This window comes from Haliaeetus leucocephalus, unplaced genomic scaffold, assembly GCF_000737465.1.
Source record: "Haliaeetus leucocephalus isolate CR32 unplaced genomic scaffold, Haliaeetus_leucocephalus-4.0 Scaffold152, whole genome shotgun sequence".
NCBI classification, from domain to species: domain Eukaryota; kingdom Metazoa; phylum Chordata; class Aves; order Accipitriformes; family Accipitridae; genus Haliaeetus; species Haliaeetus leucocephalus.
Genome location: NW_010972588.1, coordinates 769,059 through 788,598, shown reverse-complemented (window position 1 = coordinate 788,598; position 19,540 = coordinate 769,059). Strand labels below are relative to the sequence as shown.

The 19,540-nt window shown below is 37.0% G+C and overlaps 1 protein-coding gene across 1 annotated transcript in view; it reads left to right on the top strand.

Annotated features, from left to right (window-relative positions):
• SLC26A7 (solute carrier family 26 (anion exchanger), member 7) overlaps positions 1–19,540 on the top strand; it is a 68,961-nt gene that overhangs the window by 44,752 nt on the left and 4,669 nt on the right. Inside the window, exons 10-15 of the mRNA XM_010561998.1 lie at positions 354–449; positions 7,428–7,534; positions 9,700–9,766; positions 13,611–13,748; positions 15,532–15,580; positions 18,822–18,922. Coding sequence (XP_010560300.1) covers positions 354–449; positions 7,428–7,534; positions 9,700–9,766; positions 13,611–13,748; positions 15,532–15,580; positions 18,822–18,922 — 558 coding nt within the window. The remainder of the gene's footprint in view (positions 1–353; positions 450–7,427; positions 7,535–9,699; positions 9,767–13,610; positions 13,749–15,531; positions 15,581–18,821; positions 18,923–19,540) is intronic.

Here is a 19,540-nt window from a genome sequence, read left to right as displayed (position 1 = left end):
AGAAGAACTAAAATTCTTCACTATGTAGAAGTTGAGTGCTGATTTGCTTTTGAGTCTCCCCAGACTATGGCAGAGTGCAGTTCACCTGGTGATGCATGGAGAGTCTTGGGAAGTCCTGAAGTTTCTGTCATTTTTCTCACAATTAGGTGGCCTGTCAATTGTGTTCAGGAAAAAAAAAGGGTCTGATACTGTTACATTTGTGTCACAAGGACACCGGTGCTTATCCCATTTTTGAAACACTAACTTTAGTTTTTTTGATAATTTAATTATAATATTGACTGCTAAATTGAAGAAAGAGCATTTGTTTTCACTACCAATTCTGCAAATAGTTTTTGTTTCTTATTTCTTTGCAGTGCGTGCTAGCAAGCATTATTGTTGTGGGCTTGAAGGGAATGCTAATGCAGTTCCGTGACTTAAAAAAATACTGGAATGTGGATAAAATTGACTGGGTAAGTGAAACTTAATCTAAGGAGGTTTTCCTGAGACCCTTTAACAAATACCTGCTAAATAAACATTAATAGTTCTGAGACCCTAGAAGAGGTAAGTGCAAGCCATTATTATTAGGGTTTTTGTATACTATTGGCTTATCTTCTATCTCCGAATAACAGCATCTGTAAAGTCAATTGTATTAAAAAACAGAATTTTAGCAAATGATGAAGAATCAAACCTAATTTATTGCTAAAGATGTGTATACAGACAGATCAGGTTAATCTGAGCAGATGTGTGTCTAATTTTGTATGCCTTCTCTAGCTGGTTAGCATGCTTTTGCGATTGTAGTATTATTGAAGAGATTCTGGTATCTTTGTCCTCTGGGGATATGGAATGACCGTACAGGACAAACAGAATGGGAAACACTACAGATGCAGAAAGATACATGTCCTAGGGTGCTATAGGTAAATTGCCTTAACTCTCAGAAAAAGCAGACAGATGTAAAGAGACATAGCATGAAAATCTAGTTTAATGCAAAGTCTGAATAGTCTGACATACATTTGCACAGAATTCCTAGCAAATATTAAAAATGAGTCCATGTTTAGGAAGACTCCTACGTTTCTCTTCTGAGGGAGTTTTTGAATGTATTGGCCAATTAGTGGAATTAAAACCTCTAACCACTTACATAAATACATACTGACACCCCATAAAGCTTTTGGAACTTCTGCTGTAAGGTGTTTCGGCCATATCCTCCTTCTCTGTGGTGGCAGATATAGGTTACTGGAGGTAATATTAGACTTTGTTGAACTCATCCAGTGATTTAGTATTCTACAGCAGTAATGGTAAGTCTAGACTGAATAAAACATTGTTTTTAATGGAGTACTGGATTTCAGTATGGAAAGCAGAACTGAGTAAACAGCATCAAGTTTGGCTATGTGAGATTTTTCACATTTCGTCACAGAAGATTAAAGTTATTTTTTTCATGTCATTCAGAAGAAAAGCTCTATCTTTCATGAAATCTTATGTTCCTCAAGTAGCAAAATTCTGAAAATATGTTCTACCACTTGTACTGCATTTTGTCTTCAGCTTGACCGATATTGCCAGTGACACAAATGGTGGATGATGTGGATCGAGAATTATTTTGGGGACAGTGGACTTGAGAAAATTGGTAGTTATGGGAGAGAGATATAGCTTCTCTATCAGTGCATTGAGATAATAAGTAGTTAAGTTTTCCAGCAGGGTATTCTGTAATCTCACTAGACTTGATGGGTCTTCACAGATAGACTAGCCTGATTGATTTTTTTGCTTTTGTGGTTTTGGCAGAAAAGGATGGGTGAGTAGTTAGTTATTACATCTCTGACATCTGCCATTATTTCTGAGAGAGGTTGTAGAGAGTATACCATTATTCCTTAGCCTGACAGGGTAAATCATCTTGCTTTAAATAGCATAATCTAAAGCAAGGCTGTAAATGTTGATCTTACATTGCTGCCTGGTCTGAGGAGCCCCACCAAGCCCAGTGATTTGAGTAACTACACTAGTGTTGATTTTGGCCTGAAGAGATTCACCCCAGCAATTGACAGCGCATTGGAAATGTATCAGTTCCATTACCCAGGTTATCCAAAGTGTTTTGAAGATAGAAACTCTAACAAAACATTTGGAAACAATTAGCAGCTGTCCTTTCTGGAACTGATTCTTCGAAGGGTGTGTGTCATGTAGCACAGAAGTCAGGTTTGTTATGCTTATAGGGCTGGCAAATGATAGTGCATGGAAACGGAATATTATGGTGTTTGTTACCTTGTTCCTTCACACTTCTTTAAGCTTCTCATTGAACACAAACAGGTTGAGTAATATTTATTTGTTGATTTGTTCTCTATAAAACACAATCTTTTTAAATGTAAAAGGTATAGCTTGAAAGGTACAGCTTAGGAGTTGGACTCAATGATCCCCATGGGTCCATTCCATCTCAGGATATTCTGTGATTCTACGAAATCTCTCCTTACAGCCATGCATTGCTTTTTCTTGCAAATTTAATGTTCAGGAACAGCTGGATTCAAAGGAGCAGCTACGCTGACAGACCTAAGTAACTAATACCAAATATTATCAGCTGAATATTATTGCATATATTTGTTTTGGTTTTCTTTCAACTTGTTTTTTATCAACCCTCAGTAATGTGCTTTTTTTACATCCTGCCTCTCAAATCACATTCAATTTCTTTCCAGCTAGAACCCCACTGCCCTTACTCCAGAGAGCCCTTTCCTGCCATTCACAGTGTTCATATGAACTTCAAAGGTCTCTTGCTTCAGTTGAGGTCTTCTGTCAGTCCCTACACCTTCTTGGATGACTTCAACAATTTCAGATCAATAATTGCTCTATTCTACTACATGTGTTATATATATAACTATGCATAACAGTATTTGTCCTCCCTCTGCTGTCTTCATCTTTCAATTTCTTCCAAGGTGTTGATTCCTGTGTTATCTGTGTTTTGTACATTAACCTGAGAACAATTTATTTTGAATTTTTACCTCTTTTTGGGGAACTACCAGGATGTTGATCTGGAATTTGTCTGTAAATGTATCTTACTTCTCAGATCCTTAGATAAAAAGTTGATTTCCATGTCCTTCCTGCAAGCTTAATTTCTTACGCAGGCCTACTTCTTGACTAACTTGCTTTTTTTATTCTCCAGCTTGACAGTGCACTTTGATAGTATCAATAAAAAGGCCAATGCATTTCTTGTTAGCTCACGTTTTTAAGACTGAGCATCCCAGATAAGCTGCAGCCATTTAAGCTAGGCAAAGACTACTGCCTGGTAATGGACTGCTGAAGGAAATTGTTCTTTTTGCTGTTAACAGTTGGACTTGAAAGTGACCAAAGATGGGGAAAAGTATTTCAGAAGGTGACGCTCTACATGAAAAATGAGGATAGAATAAGGATTATTTTCATGAGTTAATTATATAACAGGGATTTGGGGTATTCAACAGAGAAATACTATGGCATTTAAAGAGAAAAAAAAGTTAAAAAATTGTACAAATGACTTGGCCAGGAAATGGCCACAGCTGAGACAAAGATAAGATGTATGCCTGACTTGTAAAGCAGAAAGAATGGCAACAACTTATGGTAAAAATTACACATTTCCTGCATGGTGTCATGATGTGAAAGGCAGTTATGGATGTATGAATTGTAAGTGTATGCACAGATATTAATATGTAAGGGTGTAAAGAATGATACTAATTCAGCAATTAAAGTAGAACCAACAAGGAAGGCCTCATTTTCGACAAGTATCCTCCAAGATCTTGCCAGTGTGAGTTTCTGAGACACGGATCCACCACCTTGTCAATCTATTTGGCAAAATAGTTTGGAGGAGGGGGTCCAAGGAGGATCTTCCATGGAATTGTGGAGCTCACTGGTGCAATTTCATGTATTTTTAGAACTTTTTAACATATTGTCCTCAGGAGGGAGATGGCCTTTTAGATTTGTTCAGGTGTTCATCACACAGGGGCCCTGATTCACGAGAGGGCTCAGAGAGCTCTGAGGGCTTTGCTATATAAACAATTTTGCACAGAGTAGGAAGCCATCTTTTCTATGATAATAATTTTACATGAATGCTTCTAGCTTATGATGTCCTAGGGAGATTTTCTACCTTTCCTGCATTAGTGAATATGCTACCCTGAGTTATAGTACTTTTGCTGTAGTTAGTCTCAGTGGGGTGGGAAAGACTTTACAAATGATTAATCCATTAAAGGTATGATTGCCATATAAATCCTTTTTAAAGAATAATATTTATATCAGTCCACTTGTCGCTAAGGCAGTTTGCAAACAAATACCATCTCAACAATTGTGTGTGGAATGCTTGTGAAAAATTATATTAAAGAGCTACCATACCACTTTACTATTAAGCAGTTCCTGCTCTATGGCTGTGGTGGTCTTCACTTCAGCACTTGAATTGTAAGCTTTGATGAAGGGTGCCCTGAGGATGTATGCACACATCAATCATTTGTCTGCAGAAGGATGTGGGAGCATGGGCATGCTACTCAGCCTCCTTGGAGCCAGAGCCTCCTCCAGGACCTCCAGCATCTTCCCTGCCAAGGCACTCCCTGAATGAACAGGACTTTAATAGGATTATTCTTTTGGCTATGTGCTGGTAACCGCAGCATGGGCCTCTATTTGAGCAAGTCAACACAGCCTCATGTTATAGACAGTACAGAGCTAGTCAGTCAAGTCATGTCAGGGTATGATTCATGTCTTGCTCAAGTAGGCACCAGCATAATCGGGCAGGAGTTAGACGAACTGCGTCCTAAATTCCCCTCACTCTGATAACCAAACCTCCACTGATTATGGTGGGAATCTGGACAGCTCACCCAGCTGTAGACATCTGTGCTGTAGATAGTTAATGCCAAGTGAAATGAACCCTACCCATTCAGGCAATATCTGATCATCTTCTCAGTTGGCAATGAAAAGGGAAGTTTATAATCTGATTTCAAAGTGGTACAGAAACATTTAGTATCACAGTACCGTAGTATTGCATTGTTTAACCTTGGCTCAGAGAATATTCTCCCACTTCTCCTATTTATATGCTTTTTTTCTTACCAAGTTCCCACTTCAGACTCCCCTCAATGGTGGATGTGTAGACCCTATGAAATGAAAAGGTCTAGATGGAAACACACTGTCCACAGAGTTTTGGAGGCAGCTGCTATATATACACAGTCCCTGTACCTCTCAGTGCTTCTGACACTTTCTGATATATGCAGGATTCAACTTAAATCCATATCTTCTGCTTGTTTCTTTTCTCCCTCGTTAGATTTTTTTTAAAATTAATATAGTACAAGCATACTTTGAAGGTGGATTTTATTTTGACTTTTGAGAATAACACGTGCCTATAACATATTATTGCTAAGGTCTGAAAAATGATTAGATTCTATCTGTCCTGGATATATAATAACCATCTTGAAGTAAGTTGCCAAAGAAACCTTTGATATTTTTATGACTTCTTTGTTGAAACTTGCAACAGCCCATGAATTAAAAAAATGTCTATCAGATCAACATAACTTCTTTCTACAAGATTGATGCTACCCTACCTAAAAAAGTACTGACTCCAGGCCAATACAAAGCACGGAATGGGTGATTGACAAATGAGAATATGATTGTTTTGGCTCATCCTCTACAACAATGGCAGTCTCTGGTTACAGTTAAGATGTAAGATACTAGGCTGCTAAACAGGCACTCAACTAGTTTTCTCAGTACTCAGCAGTACTTAAACATTTTTGGCTTTGACTCTTTCTATGGAGACTTTGTATTGGGTTTTCATGTTTTCTGTTTTCTTCTGAGACAGAAGAATTTTGCAGGTCTTGCAGTAGTGATTTAGTTAGATGTGATGAGGTTCAGGTCTGCAGCTGAAGTGGATTGCTTGATCTCAGGTGTTGTCAAGGGTTCAGCGTCATCAGGATGGGCTAATTCTTGATCCTGCCTGAATTTCAGGTTTGTAGTACTTCTGTTAGCCCTTTCATGTCCAGCGAGCTCCTTTATAAATACATATTGGATTTGTTAATCTTAGTTACTTTCTTACTGATTAATCAGAACTCAATGTTTGTTGCTCATAGAGGTATTCTTTGCAAATATATACACAATTTGTATAAGATATCATTTTAAATTATAGCTGGAGACTGAGCACTGTTTGAAAGAATGAACTACCTCTTTATCTAGCAGCTGTGCTGTTGAAGAGACTGTAAAACCTTTTGCAGTAGTTTAGAATTTTGAAGATGGGGGAGGAAAAGTTTTCTCAGTGGAGTCACGTAACACTCCGCCCTCTGTGAAGCACAAATTAGTACGGTATGACTTACATTTTTTAATTCATAAAATAATAGTTCTGAAATCTACTCAAGCAAAATTCCTGTGAAAGTATCCTATTGTCTCTGGCTTTCCTGACCTAAGTGAAAGCATCAGAAAGGATAATTTTAACACTGATTTTGCCATTGTAATGTGATCTGTTCCTCTGCAAACATTAACAAGAAGAAATGTAATTGTTGAAACAGGCACCTGTGGAGATCAGTATATCCAGAGGAGTGAAAAGACTTTCCATTCTTCTTTAACACTTTTGATTTAAAGATTAGGTGGCAGTCTTTGCTAAGACTCCTTCAAGGAAAGAAATATGTGCTGACATTAAGTTGGTATAAGAAATCAAATAATTTGTACTTTTGTCCTTTTAATTGTAAAATCTGGGTATCTCTCAGCCACATACATAATTGTAGAATGGAAATATAAGGGATCATTTCTGTTTAGAAAATAATTAAGAAAAAATCTGAAATGTTAAAATATTTTTTAAAATATTTTAAATGCCTTTTCAGAGTGACTTTTGTTTCAGATATGCTTCTTTGTATTTTTTTAAATTGCATTTAAAATGAATCCAAAGTTTTATTAATCAAATATTGAAAGATGGGGAAGTAATCTGAAATCTCACCATTTCCCTGTGAAGCAATTCATTCCCCAATAATTTTTATTTGTTATAGAGTTAGTTTAGTCAGCTATACTCTGATAAATGCCACTTTTAATTAACCTCTTTGCAAATTATAATTCCCACTTACAGAATTAGTGGGAGAACTCTCTGTATGTGACCTTTAAGGTACCTCACTGTGTAAAAGGAAAGGAGGATTTTAAATGTGTGCAATGAAGGTGACAAAAACTTGCAATGTGAAAAATAAAATACAGGTTTTACAAAACAACTGAGTTCATTCTGAACTATGTGTTTAGCGCAACTACATATGCTGTTTCAAGTAACTGAAAGGAACCTCCGTGAGCATTGGGATGAGTAGTGCCATGTCATATGTGTTCTCCCGTGGGGAGCCATTTTTTAAATTGTTAATTCAGTCTTCAATATTTGCCAGTTCAAAGATCCAAATGTTCACCTCTGAGAAACTTAGTTTTAAAAATCTTTATTTCTGATTCATAAAATGCACATTGTTACAAAAATTAAAACTAATCACCTCTTTCTGTTTCCCTCCTTAAAGAGCATATGGGTTAGTACCTATGTGTTTACAATATGCTTTGCTGCTAACGTGGGACTGTTGTACGGCGTTGTCTGCACTATAGTAATTGTGATTTTCCGCTTTCCCAGGTGAGAAACAATTTATTGAAATGTTCTAGCAGCACATCGTTATGTCCTCTTTCTGGCATATTGCTTCACAGTCAGGATAGATATACAGGATACTAAATTTAACAATGAAACTTCAGATTTTTAGTTGCAGAAAATTACAAGATAAGACAATTTAAAAGGAAAAGTCACACCTGTGCATTTACTGTAGGCTAAGGATCTCTAAAACATTCCATACTATGGCATTATTTTGTAATTTCTCTTAGTATTAGACATCTGTATGACTCATTAGGTGGAGTTAGCATAAGATCAACAGAAAGATCAAGAGTATAATTTTTTTCCATTAGATATTTATTTGTTCCTTAAGGAGAAGGTATGACTGACAAGCCTTAGTAACTAAGCACCTTTATAAACTCCTAGATACCATGTTGCACAGGAGTTGATAGTTGACATTTGCACTGCTAATATATATTAAACATAACTGCACAACTATTCTAATGTCTCATGAAAGGTATAAATTCTATGTATGAATCAGAAAAGCCAGGACAAAGAAACTACAGCAGACACAAATTCATATATTCTTTTATATATATTACAGTTGCTACTTTGGATCATGAGTAAAGGAAAATATCAGCTGAGGTTCACGATCATTTTGTGCTACAAAACTAATGCATAGCTCGCCATTCCTGGAAATGACTTGCTGCTTGCAGGCAGTTGTTTGCATGAACACTGAATCCCACTGGAATTAAGCACAATATAGGCAGGTCAATTTAATGTGTGTTAAAGTTAGTGGTGTTAACCATTTGTGCATAGCTCTGTTCTCATACAATAAGTTGCAGAACCAGCGTGAAGATAGCTCAAAACTGAAAGGCAATTACAAATTATGGAAGATGGTTTCTACTTGAATCAATCAGTACCTTTTTGGTAGCCTTCTGCTATTCAGCGATCTAAAATTTCTTTAAATTCTGGTAAAGGAAAGGCAAGTTTTCCTGTTGTTTGCACCCTGTGCCTGGATGTCTGAGGTTCTCAACAGCAGAAAGGGAGGGATATCTGACACAAAAGAGCATGATCCTCTGTTTTCTGATCCAACAGAGACCTCAGTCTGAACCTGCACTAATTAAAGTAAATAAGACTCTTCCCAGTGATTTCTGTGGTCTTCAGTCAGGTTGCACATGATAGTCTATTCAACCTAAAGACACTGAACAAGCTAATAGCCTTAAAATCTGTACTGCACAGATGAGGTTAGCAAGAGAACATGTAGTAAGCCATCCAGTTGTGGGCAAAAGCGTCAGCAAAAGTGAAGCAAGAAAAATACCATAGATGATTTATTGTGAAGTTTCTGTTCAGATGCCAGAGTATTGGACGTGGTACATGTTATGTATCAGAATGTATTAAAACCAGCAGCAGATACAGCCCGATTTATGCAAACAGGAGAGAACAGCTGACTTTTGCAAGCCTCATTTAGCCAACCCCAGTACCTGCAAATACTCCTTGCACATTGACGCATCTATTCGATGTTTGTATTCTGGGATTATTTCCATTGCCTAGCTTTAGGCACAGAGCTCAGATGATAGCTAACTTCATAGTCGTCTTGTTTTGCAGTTAAATGTGTTCCTGCAAATGATGTATTGAAGCAGAAGGTCCTACACTGAGCTGCCTTTTCAAGCCAACTTTCTCTTTCCCAGTGAAGTCCCCCACTTTGATAGCTACAGTGCGGTGTTCTGCTTCATCATACAAAGATGTGCTGATTTTAATAACAAATAAAACATCCTTAGTTTTTATGACCCATAGCTATTTTTTTTCCTTTCCTTACAATATAATTTTGCAGGTAAAAAGTATTAATTAAACCTTTGTACTTCTTAAGCTGTAGCTTATATATTAGCTACCTTGACTTGAGAATAGTCTTTGGCCAGCTACAAAACAGTAATGAAATTTAAAATTAAGATTTTTATTTACCAAAAATTTCCATTATTCATATTTTCAAAGTGATATAATTTTAAAATGTGCTTTTTACTCTTTAACTAGATCATTATCACAAAAAATAAGCTCTATATGCATGAAAATACATACGGATTGCATCGTCACCACTTTAAATTTCTATGCTGTAGTTTTGGGGGGTGTGTCTTCCTGTTTCTGTTCAAGACTACTAATGATTTGCCTTACAGATTTTCTCTGTGTATTGATTACAGAGCAAAGACACTGAATTTGAAAAATGTGAAAGAAGTGGAATATAAATACAAAACAGAACATAATTGTGTAAGTTATCTTTTATGTGTGTCTGTGTGTTTGTTCCACTAATTCAGTTTTGTTTGTTTTCTCTAGTTGGTTACCAGATTGTAATCAGTGAATCAATGAAACATTTTTACGATATAACCACTTGAAATCTAAAGCCAGTATGACGTAGTAAATACAAAACTAGTCTGGGCCTCAGAAATTGGAATATTTTCCTGGTTCTGCTGCTGGTCTGCAAAGTGAAGTTAGGCAAGTCCTCTTAGATCTGTCTATCTTAGTTTATTTGTTACTTTTAAGTTAGGAATTGCTCTTTGTAAAAATTTCCTAAGTCTAAGGAAACTTCCTGGCAGCAAGGGCCATCTGCGCAGACAAGAGCTGTCTCTATATTCTTATCAGATTTCCTCATTTCCTGAAAGTTCTTTGATATTCTTATCATCCACAATCTCTTTTCTGACCCCTTTTCTTCCACCAGCCCCTTGGGATCGGACTGTCCCAGAGGACACCGAGTGAGGCTGGGGAAAGAGGGACAGCAGCATGAAGTTGTCACAGACTAACTCACGTGAAAAATGGATGGAAGAATCTCTCCCAAAGACTGTGCTTTTGAAATTTGGCTTCTTACAAACTTAAACCCACTAGTCAGAGATTTTAATTCTTTCAGTTATTTTCACTGCAATTATCATGAAGTTGCTTGTGGTCAGGTCTATGGTGAGAAAAGAAGGGAAATGACCCAGAGAGGTGAACTCCCTCCTCCGAGATGAAATGGTAGGTCAGCAGCCGAGAAGGTAGGACCACGTGTCCTTTCAGCACTGAGTCCCCTCATGAGCACGTCCTGCCTTCTCCGCTGTGGCAGTTTCTACTATGTCCTCTTTCCTTTCCTAATGCTTATGAAGGGTCTTATGTATCAGTAAGCACCATGCTCAGCAGTTATTACCTCACCATTAAGAAGCTCTCCTCTAAAGAATTTATTTTTTTCTGGCAAATGTTTTCCATCAGAGCTATCTTGGGCTCAAAATCTGGACTTGGCGCAGGGGCGTTTACTGTTTTGGCATGCTGAACAATGCTGGAATGTGAAAGGTACATGAGAATAGGGAGGACTCTGAAATGTGAATTAAAAACACTGCTGTTGAGGCTGGCCCAGCTGTCAATTATTATATCACATTTCATTCTTAAGAAAAATTTTAGAGTAACTTTGTCAGAGATGGGTAACCAAAATTTGGTTTGCCTGCTTCTTTCTGTATCAGTTCATAAAATATTTTGTACAAATCCTTATGCGTCTGTTTTTTTAAGCAAACTGCTCCCCTGCTTTTTTTCCTTAATCATTAAGATTAACGCCGTTAACCAAGTAATAACAAACTAGTGTCTGCAGACAGTGGGGAAAATAACACTTTGTTAAGAAAGCAAATTGCTCAAGAGCTTATTACACAAAACAAAGAAGGAAAATATTTTTAAGCTTTAGAAAAATGCCTTTAATTGAATTTAGAGTCACTGGTTTGCAGCAGGCATTTAGGGTAATTTTTAATGTATGAATGTTAGACTGATCCAAGTTCCCCTGGTAAATAACAGCTTAGACATAAACAACAGGACCTTTAAACATGAAAATATGCAAGCTTAATGATCTACCCTGCCATTAAGGTCTGTGGATTTATAGGGGTTATTTCATCAATAGGAGAAAAGACACTTTAATATGGAAAAAATCAAGAGGTTATTTAGAAGCTTATGTGAAATACATTGCATCATAGGTGTTCACTGAACTAAACTCTTACCCAAGCATAGACAGTGCTGTACAGAGTGCACGGGGCAATTGCTGGTATCCTTCTAAGTGACAGTGGGGATAGGACACCTGAGATAATTTCCTTTCTTTCTCAGCAAGGACACAACAAAGAGGAAGTCCATTTTTCTCAGAACAGTTCTTATTAAGAAAGGAGCTAGAACCAAACCAGAGCCAGGAATAACTGAGCCAAATTTGGCACAATTGTCCTTGCCCATCCTGGACAAAAGATTATACCTAAGTCTGACATCTGCTTGATCTGGCCTTACGATCTGAGCCTTTCAAGTTTTCCACCTTGTATTTTTGGAAGCTTATTAGCTTTTTGATCATCACAGGCTTTGATCTTTGCACATTAGTCTTCCTTTTTTCTTAATTTTCATCTTCCACTTTGCCAGTCCTGGTGTGGTACCAAAGTACTTACTTGTCTCCAAACCAAGCTGAGTGTAGCATAGTTTTTATGGGAATCTGTGGGATGTCGGAGTATTCTCTATTCAAGCACATATTGCCCCCTGTTTTGCCCTTATTTTAGAACTTTCTTTTGTATAATCTTAGCCATTTTAATTGCCAGTTAGGCTTTGCCACTTGACTGACCAAGGTTTGTTGGTGATGTGATATTTACCACAATCATATTCATAGGTAAATTGTGCAAAGTCCCTATACATAGTCTGGGGTTCATTGCCTCAGTTTTGGATGTTTAAAATGTTTCCTTGGTCTGTATGATGGTTGCTGCGGTGGTGTCTGAGAGATCGTCTGGTTCCCAGAAGTCTGAATAACAGTCTACAATAAGGAGGTAGTTTGTGTGGTTTGTGGTGAAGATTTCCATTCCTGTTTTGCTTGAAGGCTGTTGGGAAAACTGCATATCTTCAATGCAATCGCATGCTTTTTTGAACTACTTAAAAAATGGTCTGTGTCAGCTCTGCTTACTTTTGTTTGAGCGTGACCTTGTTAGATGTCTCTGACTTTTGTTAGGAAGAAGAGAGGCTTTCTGAACCTGTATTCTCTTGTGAATTCTTAGTTTTTACTTCCTGTTACCCATTGTCACAAGTAATTAATTTTTGAGAGCTGATACTCACATAAATCAGGTATTTTATTTCAGTAGGAAATGGATATTTTCTGTATCCAGACCCCTTTTTGCACTCAGTAATAGGATACTTTATTGCATACAGCACTTCTGTGGACTGAAATCCTTTTTGAGAACTTCTTGGAATCAGATGTGTTGATCTGCCCTCATGGTCTGCTGAGGCTTAATTCTACCTAACTACAAAACCAATACTTCAGCTGAGCTTGTGATTGTTGATATCCAATATACTTATATAATAGTGCCTGTTTTGTGGGAAATGTTCCCCACTGGTACGTGGAGATTTCTGAGCTTTAGCTGATGTCCTTCAGAAATCGTTCTGCTGTGTAACATCTTTTGAGCTACACAGTTTCATTGAAGGTACCTGGTGAACTGGTTGAAACTTATTCGAGGAAGTGCAGGGACGGGATTGGGGGTGGCTGATGGTACTCGTAGAGATTATTGTGTTGGTTGTAGATATGTGCTGGCAGAGTTTTAAATGTATCACTCAAGCTTGGTCTGGATCCACTAAGTACTTCCATGGAGAAATAACCTCTTGTATTAAAGTCATCTTCAGATGATCGAGATGAATATTTTCAGCGTTCCCCAAACCACCTGCAGTGTTTGCCCCAAAACCTTGTGTACTATTTCCAATACACGTGTTTGTCTAATAAAAGATATTCCCTGTCTGCAAACCTTGTCTTGCCTATGTTTGGGGATCCTAACTACTGAAACAGTGCTACTACTATTTGCCAGGTAATATTTCTTAGTATAATGCATGGTAATGAATATGATTTTTCTTTCATGCTAACTTGAATTAAGGATCATTTTCCTTATACGTCACTTATATTTCGTTTTTTACTTCAGTTGTGTGTGAAGACTGATGAAGACAGTTATCTGTTAAATCCTTCTCACAGGTTCTCAATCACATTCTCAATAGGTTGATTTACAGGAATTTTCAGGATTTTTAAAGAAATTAGTTTGGTTTTTAGTCTTCAAACCCAAGATAACCTTTTCAGCATAATGTTTATTTCATTCCACAGGAATCATTAAAACAGGTAAAGATAGTTTCAGTCAACAACCCGTTAGTCTTTCTGAATGCCAGAAAATTTCATGCTGACCTGATAAAGATAATCCAAAAGGATAGCACAAGCAGCCAGGCATGTGAAGATGTAAACAAGGTAGGATGTGCTATATGCTTCAGTAATCACGGTGACAGTGTTGAAGATCATGATTGCTTTCCTTGCATTTCTTAGAGAATGCAATCAGATACTGAAACAGATATAAAAAGATAATATTGCAAATGATTAATTTAGGATAGAATAAAGTTAATCCTTATCTTCATCAGATTCAATATGAATTCTTTTCATATTATTACTTGAAAAGAATATCTCTACTATTTCTGCATACGATCCTGTAAGAGACCTTAAAGCACTGATTCAAAACTCTTCAAAATTTCTGGCAGAACTTACATAACCTCAACTAATATAAGGTTGTGATTTTAAAAAGACAATGAGTAGCTACAAGTCTACTTGAATAAAATGTGATTTTTTTTGCTGGAGATGAGTCCATGAGAGATAGACATTTCTGTTTCTAACTATAAATAATTCCAGGAGAATTAGGAAGAAGGTACAAATTGGCTAAAGTTTTTCTCAAAGATAGTGTTTCTTTTTAATTTTCTGCACTGATTGTATTGGAAAAATAAACAGTGTACAAATTATACATAACTCAGTTTTGGAGAAAATGTCCATAAGTTCAGTATTTTTTGAGTTTATCTGCACATAACTACTGCAACTTCCTACAGCTCTCTCTAAAAGGGAAAAAAGAAATCTTATTATTTTTCTATCATTACAGTGAAGTCATTCCAATACCATACAATGCTTACTGTAGGCAATTTCATCCAGTTTAGCAAATTGGGCTGAGACAACCACAGCCATTTCTTAGATGGGTTGTTAAGACAGTGTTCAACAATGTGTGTCTTCCACCTCTGCTGCCTCTTGCCAAAGAGCTGTGCTACTCGTACCTACTTTGGATGAGTGGCTTCCCCTCGTTGTTCAGAAATTCAGCTCAGAAACTGTGCTGCCTCTTTCCCTTGGTCCTGCTAGACTAACTGATTTGGATTAATATGATAACAAACTCCCAAACAGAGAGAAATTACTTAGGATTTGCATGGAATTAATTTATGAGTTAACTTAATAAGTGTAAAAGTTAATAAGTGTAAAAGTTAATAAGTTAATTTCAAAGTTACTTAGGAGGGAGATTTTATCCTTTGTCTCTTCTGTAAGGTACCTGAAAGTACAGCTGCCTGAAATACCGTGCATAAATTTTATTTTGTGGAATAAAGGTCTTTCTGTAGCACATAATGGGAGTGAAAAAAAATTGCACTTTGGATTTTTTTTTCTGTGCTCTATTTCTGGTTTTAATTCATGTTTCTACTGAGAACTTAACATTCATATTGAAATAATTATAAAAAAATTCTCCAGATAAAGGTAATTCTTTAATAAATTTACATGTCAAAAAAGTTCTCACTAAAATATTAGTGTAGCAGATGAGATTGCAGCAAGTAGAAAATTAATCAAAAGTTAATCTTATGAAATCAGTGACTATAATTTATCTTTTCAAGAACATCTTTCCCATCTTTTGACCACTTCTTAACCAACCCCTGCTTCCCCCAAAACATCATGTTTATAATATGCTTTCAAGTGGATCCAAACATGACAGAGGTTGAGTCATCTAAAAAGAAAAGCAAAGTATCAGTTTGGTATAACTTTAGAAGAATACTGAGAGACATACTCAGCAAATACTATATATCCACCAAGCTGTACATAGAAAAAGATTTTGGAGAGAAGGAGTTAACTTTGATATTGAGAAACAGAATTCTTATGTATTGCATTGATTTTCTCTGGTTACTATGCATTGGACTAGTTTTCCTTGGTATGTTAATGTTTGTTGGTTTTATTTCAGTGTGAGCAGAACACATTGCTCTGTTCATTTTCCAATGGAAGTTGTCATGGTGAGTTTATTATCTATAAATGATATAAAAACCAAGGTGGATGTAAGTGTGCAAAATGGCTGAACACTTTTCTATTTATTTCTAGGTGAAGTCAAGTTGTCTGGAAACTAATATTTTCAGTTAGACCAAACATTCAATGAAGCATGAGTGCTAAACAGTGTTAACCTCTGTTAAACTTGGCCTAGCGAGTGCTATTTTTATTCTGTTCTTGACTGACTTTTTAAGATTTCAAAAGCAGGGAACCCATGAAAATACCTTTTCTGCAGGAGTCCCTGCATATTTCACAGGAACCACTGTGTGCTTACTGAGACAGGTAGGCAGTAAGGGGAACCACTTCCTGCGTTACTGTCTGGATTGGTCTTCAGACAAATGCCTAGAAGGCTGTTTTGCTAATCTCTGGTCTTGGGTTTTTTGCATTTACAGTGGGACTTGAATATTAGTATGCAAAAGTAAAAATAAGATTAGAGCCATGTTAGATCTTTGTGATCTTTAAAGCCACTTAGGTGAAAATCTCAGAAAATGTCAATTGAATTATCAGTGACACAATGGCCACCAATATTGTACAGTATACCAACACAGTATAGAATAAAGAAGAAAACCTAAGGGTTTGTTTTCAAATAAGGATTAAGCTGGATAATTCCACTCTTCCCACATTTTATAACACTTAAATCAAACCACAGCACATGCATTCCCATGGGAGAGCTGCAGCAACCTTTTGCAGAAGATACTTTATACAGATGACTTCATTGTAGATGGAATTAAAACACTGTGTTTATTTTAAACACTTATAAGCATTAAGGCTACAGTAGAGAATCTGATTTGGAGGCTGTTGTCTGAATGTTTACATTTATTAACTAGACTCGTGACATTTTTATGATACTACAGTGTTTAGTTTACTTGGGGGTGACAGAGTGCTTTTGCTGTAACACATAGCAACATAATGATAATGGCTACTGAAGACTATACAGCGCTATGCGGTAAAATACTAAAAGAGTCCACAGCACCCTATGTGTGAGAAGATCTTGCCAGTACATATTTCAGTATTCTTTGGATGAACTGGCTTCTCATGTTACAGAAATGACAGACAGCACAAGACCTCTTTTCTGATTGCTTAAGTCCTGACTTGAGGACTTAAATGCTGTGTTGTTCCTTGTACAAACCAGTCTATGGTGACTGTTCATGGGGGCTTTAAAATAAAAAACAGAGAGAAAAAAGAAAAATCCTTATAAAAGAAAAACAAAATGTGGTGCTTAAATTTTCAGGAAGGAGGGGAGCAGGAGGATATAAACCTTAATCCTTACGGCAGTCGTCCTGGAAAGCACGGCAACTTACATCTTTGTCAAAACGTTTCCTTCCTCCCTCTGGGGAAAACTGATTTGCCATTGGTCTGTATCAGCACCACATTAAACAGCTGCTGTTGCCCTTGCCACTGGTTCAGAGAGGGAGCGGGTCTGTAGCTACCCCCTCCATTTAGGAACCAGGCAGCCTCTACTGCAATGCAGGATGCCAGCTGGGTGGGAAGGTAGCAGGAGTAAGTGACAGGGAGAAAGACTGAGTTCTTTTGGTTTGGAGGCAGAGGAGGTGTGTAGAAATGATGACAGTGAGCAGCCTAGGAGATCTCGTAAATCCTTTCTGGGTTTCCATCATAGTAATGTCAGGCAGGAGGTTTCCTTTAAAATTCTGTATTTTTGTTTAGTATATATCTATTAATGTACGTTGGACAGTACAAAGACAGTAAATCTCTGGAGATGCAAGTCCAAAAGGCTCTGGCTCTCAGACTACTGTCAGAAAGGAATTAACACCATTATAAATCTATACCACGGGGAAATTCTAAGTCCTCTCAAAAGTTTAAAATATTTACCTCAGCACCGTCAAAACCATTTAGCTCAACCTATCTTTACATTCAGAATTCCTTCCTTTGTACTTTTTTTTTAGTTTTGTGCATTATGATAACTAACATTTGTTCACAGAGTAAAGTAAATAAGATGTGTGTTATTTTCTAGTTTTCACTTTATGAAAGCCAGGAATCATTTATCTAGATGCTAGTACAGGATGCATTTAGTACAGAGTATGCTTAATTTAAGCACAAGATGGCCTGAGGTTGAAGAATGAATAGAAGACCTTCGCAAATCTTACCAACATCTTTTCTCCAGCATCAATATGCAATAGTATATAAAAAATTAACCAAACAAAAAATAGCAGAGTAAAACCTTAGGAAAGTGAAACACTCCACTTTTTACATATTTTTCTTCCTTGTGGGTGGATATTAGTTAAGCCATAGGCAGGTGTTTAGGTGCTACAGAAATGAATGTTGTATCAGAACTTAAAAGAGAGATATATTCTCTGTGTATCCCATGTAAACTCTTCCAAACAAGCCAAGATATTATCCTGACTCATTTAGAAATTCAAATCTGAAGAAGGAATTCTTTAATTCTTCAGATACTATTTCTGTCTGTCATGGTTTAACCCCAGCCAGCAGCTAAGCACCACACAGCCACTTGCTCACTCCACCCACCCCTAGTGGGATTGGGGAGAGAATTAAAAAAAAAAAAAACAGTAAAACTTGTGGGTTGAAATAATAGGACAGAAAAGGAAGGGAAAATAATAATAATAGTAATAATAATAATATACAAAACAAGTGATGCACAATACAATTGCTCACCACCCGCTGACTGATGCCCAGCAAATCCCCGAGCTGCAGTGTCCCCCAGCCAACTCCCCCAGTTTATATACTGGGCATGACGTAATATGGTATGGAATACCCCTTTGGCTCATTTGGGTCAGCTGTCCTTTCTGTGTCCCCTCCCAGTTTCTTGTGCACTCCCAGCCTCCTCTGGCAGGGCAGTATGAGAAGCTGAAAAGTCCTTGACTTAATATAAACACTGCTTAGCAACAACTAAAACATCAGTGTGTTATTAACATTATTCTCATCCTAAATCCGAAACACAGCACTATACCAGCTGCTAGGAAGACAATTAACTTTATTCCAGTTCAAACCAGGACACTGTCTAAAACATCTCACTAATAATACATTCTGTCTGTCATCACTTCATCTCATTGCTCTGAAGGTCCTTCATTTGTGCTTCTAAAATGTGTCATTTGGTTGACTGATACTCCAGAATAATAGTAGAATTTTTATTGTGATAGTTTGGGCTTATTTCGTTGAATTATCATTATTCTTACATGCATTCCTTGACTATTCTCCATTTTAATTAAAGTTTTTCATTTATCAAATGTGTAGGTGAGTCGTTGCAGTCATGTCACAGTGAGCGACGTGTTTTGATATTAGACTGCAGTGGACTGAATTTCTTTGACTACACTGGAGTCTCAGTGCTGCTTCAGGTATTCATGACATCAGACAAATTCTGTACATAGAAATACGATTACACATATGAGTTATTGGGGCCAACTACTAGTCACCTCATATATCAGTGGATAGACATGTCACTCGTGGACAAGATTAACACAGATTTGGTATTAAACTGCACTGTATTTATATATAGAATTATATAAAAAAACAATTGTAAAGATTTTGGGTGACAGTGCGAATGTAAATATCTGTATGTAACAGATCAGTTTCTGAACCTTCTATTTTTTTCCAATTTTAAAGTTATTTTAGGTCATATTTGGCCCTGTCATGTCAGTTGCAGTGGAGCCAAGTGTAGATTTACCCCTTTAAAACTTCAGCTTTTAATTCTGTGATTTTATCTGTATGTACTGCTTTCTGCTAACCCAGTGGTCTTAATGATCTCCATGTTTTCTCCTGTGGGTTACATATCTAGCAGGCTGGATTCCTCAGGCATTGCAGGAGCTCCAAGAAGCTCCTGGAAGACTGAAACCAGTAACCACTGGTTACTCTGGTGAATGGAGTTAGATCCAGTTGGTGGCTGGTCACAAGTGGTGTTTCCCAGGGCTCAGTATTAGGGCCAGTTCTGTTTAATATCTTTATCAATGATCTGG